The 11966-nt window shown below is 38.9% G+C and overlaps 1 protein-coding gene across 1 annotated transcript; it reads right to left on the reverse strand.

Moving 5' to 3' along the window:
* Positions 1 to 461: 461 nt before the first annotated feature.
* On the reverse strand, positions 462 to 11852 carry DEPDC4 (DEP domain containing 4). The gene is made up of 9 exons (XM_010147642.1): positions 11798 to 11852; positions 10880 to 11261; positions 10166 to 10317; positions 9437 to 9617; positions 7358 to 7584; positions 4080 to 4222; positions 3737 to 3862; positions 3039 to 3117; positions 462 to 679 (listed from the first exon to the last, which is right to left on the reverse strand). The coding sequence occupies exons 1-9, from the start codon at positions 11850 to 11852 to the stop codon at positions 462 to 464; spliced, it is 1563 nt and encodes a 520-aa protein (XP_010145944.1).
* Positions 11853 to 11966: the final 114 nt, after the last annotated feature.

The following is an 11966-nucleotide window of genomic DNA, read 5'->3' on the forward strand; positions in this document are numbered from 1 at the left end:
AGATTCAAAACCCACTGACCAGCTCCTAACATTTTTGACACACATTATACACTTCTACAATATTCACAGGAATCAATCTACAGTTTAAGATTAGATTGCAGTTAGAAAATGAGCTAGAGATATAAAAGATAAAAAACCTTCCTGCTTATCAACCCAAGCATGGCTCTGAATGTAGATCTGGCTCAACTAGAAAGCCATGGGGTTGCGAGACAGGAGAAAAGTGCCAAACCCTGAACTCAAAGCAACACAAACAGTGTGACATTATTACTAACTTCCAAGTAATTAAGTACATTTTGCTTAAGAGTCATTCATTAGAATTAATGCTTTTTAGCAGCATAGTAATTTTAACAGTTGTAGTTTCCTGTAACTGAAGATGCAAGGACATAAGAAGAAAGTGGTTTGTATCATGAGCAGTTTTCATATGCATATTGCCCTTGAAAAGAACCAGGCTGCATTGATGTCTAACCATTCAGAGTACAAAATTCACATGTAGTTTTACAACCACTGCAATAGATGAGAGAATGGTGTTTTCGGAATTCTTTAATTAATTTTTTCTTCTGCTTCAAAGAAACAGTGGGGTCATTGTTCATCTCTTGAACCAATGCAGTAAGATACTGATTTGTTTGTTGTTTTTGATCTTCATATTCTTTAGTTGTCACACGCTGACAGAAGGTGAAGCCTTTGTAAGAAAGCAGAGGTTCAGATTAAGTTTGATGCATCACATAAGAGCCTGATTAAAAAATATGATCAGAAACATAGGTATACTGATACTCCAGATGTGACTACAATTCTCTGCAAACAGCGGGAAACATCCCGCCCTCCACTGAGCATGGATGAACATGTCAAGGTTAATTGCCAAAGTAAAACCGAAAAGCAGTGCTACCAGTGCAGTATCCCAGGTAACTGTACTGCCAACTGCCCTGCAGGGCAACGAGCCAATACAGGTCTTGCAAACAGAAACCTTAATGAAGGATGTTACACGGCGAGAATGGCACCTTGCAGTTGTCAGGTCCAGTGATTCCCTGTGAGTCAGTCAGATCTGCTGCAAGGCCCAGAACATGATACAAGGGAATAAATACTTTGGAGGAGCAGTTGCCTCTGAACCACACCTCTGAAATCAAGAGCAGAATTCAGGAACTTCTAGGTTCCTAGACAGCTCAGCATGGTTTTGCCACCAGAAGCAAAGGTGATGTAACAGGCTGCAGTTCAGGGTGTGTGCAGAGCAAGGAACTAAAGCCCGAGAGATACACAACATGGGCACTACTCAGCTATAAAAAGTTTGTGAACCTATACAGTAGAGCACTGCCGAGCAAGGATTCGAGCTCCACCACTGGACAGGTGAGTTCCGGCCTGAAGAAGGACTGGCATTCAGCTACTCCACACGTTCATAGCAAGTTGGTTGAACAAGTGTCAATTGCTTAAGGGGGAAAAAATTCTATTCCTTGTATACGAACACCATCGTCTTAAGGCTTCATACAAAGAGTGGTAATAACCTGAGCTACCAGAGTTTTCATGTCACCTTCTTTTACAATGAGTCTGTTAAACATTAAATGTGAAATTCTGTCGTCAAGAAAAGACAGCTCTTCCAAAAGGGAAAGCTTAGCAACTTCTGTCAGAAATTAACTCTTTAAACTTCAGAGTGGATCCTTTAGTCCAGTGGTTCGAAGTGATTTACAAGATTAAAACTAACCCCAGAGTTCCTTCAGTGTTTTTAGTGTTTCACATTTCCAGCAGACCTGAGGATTACCTTCCTGCAATAGACAGAACCCTTTTCTTGTGAGGGTCCTGAGCCTTCCCTCCTGCTCCACCTGCACTTCACAAGTTCACCACCTAAGCGTGCTTTCCCAGGAAATACTTTCCTCCTGTCCCATCCATGAGAAAAGGGAAAGCGACACCAGAATATAAGGCACCCAGGAAAGCAGAAACTCAGAGAGCTGACAATCACATCAAGCTGGCTATTTCAACAGGTAGATGTAATCTATATGCATTTACAGATCGAAACTCCAAAACTTAGGGAGAATATAGCATGGGGTTTGGACTTCAGTTGTCTGTTCAGAGTGCTGATGGAGATAGCAGAGGCTCCAACAATTCTGTAGACAGGCAGCTCCTTCTGCTGTTGCTCATATCTACATTCTTTGGCTACACAATATGTGATACTCAGAACACTGAACAGGAAGCAATTTGGAAACATTCCAGAACTCCACAGATGGTGAAAGATTCTGTACTAAAACTACTTCTCAGGCAGCTGCTCCATTAAATACAGTATTAAACAGCATAATAACTTAGAGTATTCAGTTCCCTAATGGTTTCTCTCCAATGTTTAAGCAAATAATGCACTGGCAATACAGAAGTCAAAAGGAAGAAGGCTACAGAGCGAGAGAGAAATTCAACTGTTTAAGGCAACCCTTTTAATCACAGTGGTGAAGGATATTTTTGGCAGCAAGGACAGATGGAATGTTAGCTCATAAAAGAAATGAGCAGGAAAACACTAATCCCACGTACGTGTGCACTGCCTTACTTTTAGGTTACCCTACTCTAAGTCTTAAGCTCCTAATAAAATTTGTGCTTAGCCAGAAAAGGAAGAGAGTTTTTCGAAAGGCTAAACAATCAAGGTCTGTGCTGAAGACAACTATTAGTAGCTCAAACTACTGAGCTCTATGAGAATTTTCAGGTATCTTGTGGCAGAAATTCAAGAACACTGTTCCTAAGCATAAAATCACATCAAATTCACAAACCAAATTATAAGCAAGTCACTTCTGGAAGCATATTTTGCATTTTCTCCAGAAGTAAATATTTGGGGAAAAAAAAAAAAATTGTAGTGTGTTCAAACTAGATAATTAAACCCTTGTTCTCCAATATTCAGAGGTCAGTACTTTGCTTACAGCAGATAACTAAGTTATTTGGGGAATTAGCCACTAGTCGCTTTAATGCCTCACTCCTGATAAGAGAAAAGGACATGGTCTATGCAAAATTATAATCATCTCATAAATTGATTTGTATAGAAAGGTTTATATAAAAATATGTATCACTTCATCTACCTGAATCAATATCTGTATCTTGTCCTTCCATCAAACTCTCAAGTCTCCTACTAGTTAGTTCCAGAAGAGTTAAAGGAGTCTGAAAACACAATCCAACAAAGAAAACAATTACAAACACAGTAATTCTGTATTTTAAGAATGTAAAGCTTTCAGATCACCAACTTAAAATTACATAAATAACTGCAGAAGAATCTATGCTTACACTTATGCAGGTACACATTCAAAATCTCTCAAAAAAATTGCTCTAATGTACATATGCATATATATATTTCTGATATTTCTGGTCAAGGAGATAGGAGGTAAGATGCTCTAGATGTTGTTTTCCATTGAACTATGGCAAAAACTGTACCATAAGCCTTGAACTGATTTTAGCTAATATAATACAAAAAGCTCTCCACTCCAGTTGTGAAAGACAGAGCCACCATCCACTCTGCTGTCACTGCTGTGAAGCAGTGGGCACTTCATTTGTCAGATCTGGCTCCATCTGTAACCATGAATCAAAACCCTAACCCTCTTGTCAGAACCCTTAACAACAAAAAAGGAAAAAAGAAAAAAAAAAAGTATTTGGGTTTGGTTGTATATCAACAGATACAAAACTCAAAGTAAACACTTGATAATTTCAAACTTAACTGAAGCTAATGAAAAAATAAAATTTCACATTTAAACTGACAAATCCAATGAGGTAAGAAAAATGCTACCTTGAAGAGCTCGGAGTGATTATCCATCAGAAACTGAGTCAGCAGTTCTGCCTGTGTTTTTGACAATGTCTTGTTCTGTAAGATGAACTTTGTGCAAGTCTTGATAATCACCAATCTGTTATCAAACTAAAAAGAATCCAGATTTGGCATTAGATTTATTTGCAATGTGTCTACAAACACCAAGTATAACAGGATACTATCAGTGGGAAGAACATTTTTATATTTGTTTTAAAACAAATCACATTGGAAGGCAGTAAACAGAACACTTCTAACTCTGGGAAAAAAAAGTTGGCTTTACTACATGAAAGGGCCATTTCCCACACTAAACATCACAGATACTTACTTGTTTTTGTAATCTGTAGCCCTCCGATTCGGATGCAATGGCTAGGAATGTCAGGAGTCTATGTAGTTCTTCTCTGATATTTGGTGCTAATAATTTTAAATAAAGTTGTGATGCCTCTAGAGCTTGAGCTGTTTTTCCTTTTTCTGCAATGGAGTAAAACTGTGTCCAGTGAAACTGTTTGTGTTTTTTTTTTTTTTTTCCAGAATCAAGAATACAGGCTTAAATTCCAATATGAATCCCATGGTTTGGGGTTTTTCCCTCCAAACAAAGTAGGTTATCTTGGTGACTTCTGAAACCTTCTGAAAAACTCAATACAGCATTTAATCAATATAAGCTTAAAACCTTTGCCCCACAGCTAGCCAGGGAACAGATGTACTTGGACAATGTACACAGGACATTACTATGTTCTGCGTACAATGTGCAAACACTGAAGTGACATTTGCACTGTTTCTGCATACGCTGCTTTGTATTATACTCTAGGATTCATCTCAAAGTAATTAATGAGCTGAACTTCCTCATTGCTTTGATGTTTTGTTTGCTTGGATTTGTTTGGTTTGTAGGTTTTGTTGTTGTTACTTTTTTTTGAGGGGTGGTTGAGTTGGTTGGTTGGTGTGCCTGTGTCATGTCCTCCCCCCCTTTTTAAGTCATTAGGTTAAATTCATGAAGAAAATGCGATAAGGTGCAAATAATCTCCTATAAAAACCCCTTTAGATGATAATTCTAATTATCTTCACTTTGAAAGTGAGAAACTATCAAAAAAACCCAAATAACTTTCTTAAAGTTAGATGAGGGCAGATACAGGAAAAGGACCTACGCAAGATGTTCTGTCCTCTGTCCTATTTCTGGGACAGAGATTATACTTTACAAGAAATAACCCAGGGCTTTCAGGGGTGTACTACAAGATGTTTGAAACCATATTTGTTTAAAACACACACCAAAAGAACAAGTGACCCTTTTCCAAAAGAAAAGCAGACAAAAAAAATAATCAGCAAAAAAAGGAGAATTGCGACATGATCAAGACAGGTAGAAAAGTGTAGATAAGACAGGAAGTTAAACCATTTCTAGAGAAAAATTAAAGGTTTCTCTGGTCTGTGATTAAAGCTTTACTGAGGTACTTTAAAACACTGTAGGGGGAAAAAAAAAAAAAGAGAAGTTCTATCTAATGTAAAAAGGTTTGATAAACCAAAAAGTGAAGTTCTAATGTAAAAAGGTTTGATAAACCACATGGACTAGTTTGAACACTGCATTGATCTGTAACGTAAGTACTCTAGGTCTACTTTACAGGCAACAAGCACAGCAACATGTTTGCCTTCACAACAGAAATCAACCATCTTAAATCAAACTGTTTAACAGCTGAGGAAATGCAGTTATAACCATATACACACTGAAGCCGTACTTTAGGCAGCTGCAACACTTCTCTAATTAGTTTTTAAACTGTTTTAAATATGTAGATGTTCATAGCTAGTTTGAGCTCTCTCATGGACTAGAGTCAGAACAACAGCAGTTTACCAAAGAAAGGTTAACTGAACTGGATTCTACTTGAAAATTGTTATTAGAATCCAAGCTGTTACGCACTTACGACCATAATCTATTCCATAGGACTGAGAGCTAAATGGCTTTAAAACAGTTAAGCGCAATCTCCCAATGGTGATCTAGTGTGAACTAAGCCACAGCTGAGGCCCCAGCAACACAGAAAAATATATTCAAAAGCAGAACCAATCCCTCATGATAAAATGATGGCTGCCACTTCAACAGAAAGAGATAAAGCATTAGAAACTCATTGTGAGATAGTCTCAGGTTGGAAAGATGACAAAATTAACGAAAGAATAAGAAAGCGGAATAGCCTTGGATGTTCACAGGCCACAGTTTAGATCAAGCAGATAATAAGGAAGAGACCCACAGGCAACTAAGGCGTTAGAGTAATTCAGCAGAATTATGACACTGTTTTTCCCCTGCCTATAGATTTCGCTGCTTTGATTCTCTAATTTAGTAATATTCTATAATATTGGTTTATATCAGTTTTATATTTAAAGTGCATATATGAACTGTAACATCTTATTTTGAAGTGAACATTTAGCAGAAGTTACTAGTAGCCAGGCCAGTTATTTCTAGTTATCATTCTTTTTTGGGTATGGGCTATGTAATTTTAGAATCATAGAATCACTAGGTTGGAAAAGACCTTAGAGATCATCCAGTCCAACCGTATCTGTCCACCACTAAACCATATCTCTCAGCACCTCATCCACCCGTCTCTTAAACACATCCAGGGATGGTGACTCCACCACCTCCCTGGGCAGCCTGTTCCAGTGTGTGATAACGCACCAGTGCTGAGTACCGGGGGAGAATCACATCCCTGGACCTGCTGGCCACGCTGTTTCTGATACAAGCCAAGATGCCGTTGGCCGCCTTGGCCACCTGGGCACACTGCTGGCTCATGTTCAATCGGCCGTCAACCAACACCCCCAGGTCCCTCTCCGCCAGGCAGCTTTCCAACCATTCATCCCCAAGCCTGTAACAATGCCCAGGGTTGTTGTGACCCAAGTGCAGGACTCTGCACTTGGCCTTTGCAATAGTTTCCTTTTCATGACTTCTATTATCAGCTGATTTGTTTTTTTCTTGGCAAAATACTACTGATAAAAATATTGCCCTGTGTATTTTCATGAGGTTTTGGGCAGAGTATCTGCTGCTCAGCTCCAATGTTTACACAGCCCAACTGTGCTCCTATGCCAGTAAGCTTGTCATAGTTCCCTAAAAACCCAAGGTTTTGGTAACACTCCATAAACCCTACAGAACTGAAGTTAACAGCCTTAATCCAGTTGGGGCTGGGTTAATCTTAGACTTTCAAGTTAAACCCTTCTGTTTTACTTGTAAGCATATGTAGGAACGGTTTTTCTTTTTGTGTATGAATCCAGCTGTGATTCTCCCAGTCTCAACGGCCCCTTTCAGCATTTTAAATAAATTTCATTTAAATTTCTGCCATAAGAAGGTAGTTTTATATTGAAACAGGTTACGCACAGAGGTTGGTAAATCTCTGTCCTTACAGGTTTTAAAAATTCAGCTGGACCAGGCTCTAAGCAACCTGACTAAACTTTGAAATTTATCTTTGCCTTGAACAGGGGCTCTGACTAGCGGCCTCAATCATCCCCTTCCAACCCATAAATTAAAGCACATCTGCAGTAGCATTGCAAATGGTGTTACGATTCAGTCAATTACTGCCTAGTAAATTACATCCTTTATACAGCTTTCACTTGTATTTGTTTTTTCCAGGTTGCTCTTACCTATAAGTTCTATAATTCCTGAATGAATACTGAGATCCTGAGTGGCAAAAAGAGTGTCCTCCTTTTGACTATAATACTTTATAATAGTGTCAAAAAGAATCTTCTTGTACGTATTCAGACTGCTCGCTTTGTTAGTGCTTTGATGTAACTGCTGACTAACCATCACTATGAATTGGTCTGGGAAACACTCCAAGCATTCAATTGCAGCAGAGAGCCATTTGTCAAGCCTGTAGAAGGAAAACTTAGTTTTAGTGCTTACTTTAGAATGCTGTGCCTATTCTTATTTAATGCTTTAAAGAAAATCAGATAGAGACAACCATGCAGGTATAGTCACATATTTGAAGCAGTGCATTAAACTTCTTGCTTATTTAAGCTGTTTACAGAGTTTATTTCGCTATAGTAGTTCAAGGACCTACTCAAAACAAGAAACTTGCATGGTTTTCCTGTGTGACAGGCAATAAACCAGAAGTACACCCAGATCAAAAGAAGCTGCAATTATGCCAGACTGTCACGGACCCCAGGACATTTGCCTGATTCACCCGGTATTTAAAACCAAACACCACCCCACTACGACTTCAAAACACACCAGGAAAACCCACCAGGCCTAACCAGAGTGAAAAAGCAAGGGACTAGATCTTTGGAGAAGAGACAAATACTTTGAAAACAGAGAAAAATAAAAACAGTTTAAATCCCAGAAGACTGTGCAAGCTGTTTATTATATGACCTACTAAGAAGGCATGAGTTTTCTTAAGCATTTGTTGCTTGTATGACTTAACTAGGGAGAGAAAATGTAAGGAAAACTTAAAATTCAGGTAGACAACTCATCGTTCAAAGAGGCTGGAAGGTCAGAGGAAAAAGTCACTAACTCAACCATTTTGTACAGAAGAAATCTAGAATTTTAAGAACTTTGGGGGGCAGGCTGACACTGGATATAAAATAATTTGAACTGAATCAATAACTTGTGAGAAGATGAAAATATTATTTAAGATCCACAGAATCTTATTTTTATCCTGAAGAGCAGAAACAAAGATTTTGAACTTGCTGCTGGACAGCTAAATAACATGAACTTTTGCAAGAGCGACTGCAGCTGACAAGGATTGTCTAACTCTTGGATGCATAAATGAAATACAGTAAAGTAGAAATGGAATTACGACTGCCTTTTAGTTATGATCCCATGAGCAGTGCAATAACACTGCCTCTAACTGGGAAAACATCCTTGTAAGTTAAACATTCAGAAAGCAGTCCAGCTAGCTCTATAAAAGAGGGTGGAAGAAGCAGGATTTGATTACAGTTTTTAAGCTCCTACATGGAGAACAGGTATTTGATTATTTCAAATGTTTCCTAACATATGTAAAAATACTAAGATCTTGTCCCTAAAGCAAGAACACATGACAATTGTAAGAAAGAGTCTTTAGGTACACAGATGGACCTCAGTCTCACAAAGAGATAAAAATTGTACTGATTTCACAGAAATAAGCATTACTAACACACACACACACGGAGACACCTCTCGACACCTTCATTATAAGGACACACTAAGAGATCAGCACTTGGGCCATCAACTGCAACACTACAAAAATAAGAGAACATTTAGGGAAAAGAGGACTGACAACACGCAACAACTTTCATTTTTATATATTCATGATATAAGCATTCTGCAGTGCTATGGCTTAGCTTCTCCTTTTCTGTTGCTAACAAGATACCTCATTGACTATATTTTCACAGCATCACCACCAGGAACTGACAAAGAAACAAAAAGCCGCTGAATATCTTTTTTTTCTTTTTCTAATATCTGTTATAGAGACTTGAGAGAAGTGTCTAGTCTAGAAACTAGGAGCGTTTTCAGCACCTGAGGTTAAAGTTTTAATGTATACTTAAAATCCGCAAGTGTCCAATCCTAAACATCCTTGCTGTGAATTCCCTTACCACTTCTGAAGTCAAAGGAAAGTACATTAATGCCACCCCTATCTGCAAGGATACAAGTGTAATGGTATCCATCCTGTTCACTTAACACAAATCTTGACCAAGAGTAAAATAAAGCATTTACTAACAAATGCATTTTATAGATGTGTAACTTACTCAGGCAAGTTTAAGCTGCATGTAACCTCTCTGTCCAGGAAAGTATTTGAGATAATCAGGTCCTCTTCTTTGCCAAAGCAGTCTGGTTTGCTCTTCACTGAGGACACCAAGATATCTTCTAGAAGCGGAACATCAATTAACTGCAGCAGTCGTAGCAGAGTTTGCTGTTTCCAGACATCATCTATTACTGATACCATAAACAAACAAACACGCACCCTCAGAAATAAGATCTTACATAAAACACTAACCTTAGTATTCACTCGTTCAAGAATGTTTTAAATCTTCAAAGAAAACAAGGTAACAACATGGAAACAATGTGGAAGTTCTTTGTTGGGGAAAAAGGGATCAAACTAGGAATGCTAAGGCTTTAAAGAAAACATCTCTCTCCCCCACCATATTAAAATTAGTAATAATCTACTCTGATTAGGAATACATACAAGAAAAGACAAGTGAATAGCAAAGGAATAATACAATACAGGTGCACGTAATCTTAAAATCTATTTCCTTCTGAACTGGTATTTGCATAAATAGAATAGCACCATCCTGTAAAAACTTAATCCTGTTTTGTTTCCTTCAGTTTACTTACCATGAGCATTTTAGCTATTTTGTCATTACTGACATGTTAATCTTAGGACTCTGAGGGGCAGTGTTGAACAGAGATGAGATACTCAGTCCAAGTTGATACAGTGAAGAACAATCAAGTATTAGAAAGAAAAATTCCATCCTCACCTCCTTTTGAAAGCAGATGAGTTGGTTCATTAACCATGATCTTTGGAGGTAAAGATGTGTGAACATTTATTGACTGAAGCAGCTCCTCTACCCTCTTTTTGTCGGCTGCTTCTAATGCTAAGGGGTTTGAAAGTGTTGTTTCACACTTCGTTCTGCTTAGGGAGGAAAAAATCTACATTAGATATATAACAGATATGATGAGGACATACTTATCTTCCTGTCACCATCTAAATTACTATTAAAACAGTACTTCAAGGCTTCATTGTATCAGGGGTCTATCCTGCTGCTCGAAAACCGATCATCCACATCTGCTTTGGGGAGAAGACAAGGATATTGATTCCAAATACTGTTTATTAGTTCCATTTCTTTTACCAGGTTTCAGCAAATAGCTCATTCATGCTAATTCTCATATTTCAACACAACTGATAGCAAAACAAAGTGATAATGCTACTGTGCTAGACTATAAATAACAAAGGACAGATCAAAGCAGTTCAGCATTCCTGAGAAATATCAGGTACCATCTGCTATTTAGGTGCGATATGTCTCAAAATTGGCACGTAGTTTTCAAAATTCTGCAATATCTGGGTTAGACAGACATGACTTCATCAACAGTTAAACCACCTTAAATAAATATTTTTTTTAAAGTCTGACTAGCTCAGAGTAACTCACTTAGAATGCCTTTTTGTCTTCTGTTTGCAGATTTGCTCGGGAGACAAGTTCTCATTGTCTTTATTCTTTCGAGGAAGAAGAGGAGTAAGGTTGCTATTTACAAATTTATAAAGACTAGTGTTTGTGTCTTCAAACTCCATTTCTTTCTCATTCTTAAATAAGTTAAGCCTTGCTCCAACTGGCTCAAACACCTTGTGATCCATCAGCGCTTGGCACACACGGACTCCCTTCAGTCGAGAAATATCATTGCAGCTTAGGTACATGCTCTGCATAAGATGGCTCAGTACCACATCTACAGCATTTGAGCCGGTGAAACAGTTTTTGTATGTTTTCAGGTGTTGTCTACGTCTTTTGATTTCCACGTGACTGTGAAGAGCATGAATAATACTATTCCACAGCTGAGTTGCTTGAAAAGGACCATCACAATCTGCAAAACAGTTATATGAATGTTTTACAGATGTTTATAAAGCTTCAACATTTTAAGAAATATTTTTATTCTGTGAAATTACAGATATATTTAGAAAATCAACAGAATTCAGCTTAATTTTACAAAGAAAGAAAAAGCTAATACTTCACAAATCAGTCCTTCTCGTAAGCTGACTCACACCCACTACAGTAGGGTCAACAGAAGAGAACAAAAAGACAGTAAAAACAGGTGAGCAAGGTTTTTTTGTTACTGGTGTTATCACACATATGTATACATACACATTAAGTCATGACAGAATCACAGAACAGCTAAGGCTTGCTGGGACCTCTGGTCCAACCTCGCCCGGAGCTGGTCACTCAGGATCGTGTCCAGCTTCTCAACATCTCCAAAGGTGGAGTGTCCACAACTGCTCTGGGCATCACTAAGGGCCTGGCTCCGTCCTCTTGGCACCCTCACTTCAGATACTGGTAGACACTGATGAGGTCCCCCTGAGCCTTCTCTCCTCCAGGCTGAGCAGCCCCAGCCCTCAGCCTCACCCAGGGAAGATGCTCCTCCAGCCCCGCTTCTCCTCCACACGCCGCTCCCGAACATCAGGGCGCAGCTCCAGGCCCAGCCCTACCAGCGGCGCCCCCCCGACCACGGCTGCTGGGTGCACAGCCGGAGGAAGCTCCTCTCTCCTCCGTACGGCAGCCGCCCTCAGCGCCG

Source organism: Eurypyga helias, unplaced genomic scaffold (assembly GCF_000690775.1).
Source record: "Eurypyga helias isolate BGI_N326 unplaced genomic scaffold, ASM69077v1 scaffold12842, whole genome shotgun sequence".
In the NCBI taxonomy this organism is placed as follows: domain Eukaryota; kingdom Metazoa; phylum Chordata; class Aves; order Eurypygiformes; family Eurypygidae; genus Eurypyga; species Eurypyga helias.

Excerpts from the sequence above, each read along its gene's own strand:
- DEPDC4 (XM_010147642.1), bottom strand. The coding sequence starts at position 11,852 with ATGTTCGGGAGCGGCGTGTGGAGGAGAAGCGGGGCTGGAGGAGCATCT. Across the intron at positions 10,318-10,879 it reads AATAAAGACAATGAGAACTT|AACGAAGTGTGAAACAACAC; the intron begins GTCTCCCGAGCA and ends CTCCCTAAGCAG. Across the intron at positions 3,118-3,736 it reads ATCACTCCGAGCTCTTCAAG|ACTCCTTTAACTCTTCTGGA; the intron begins GTAGCATTTTTC and ends TTGTGTTTTCAG.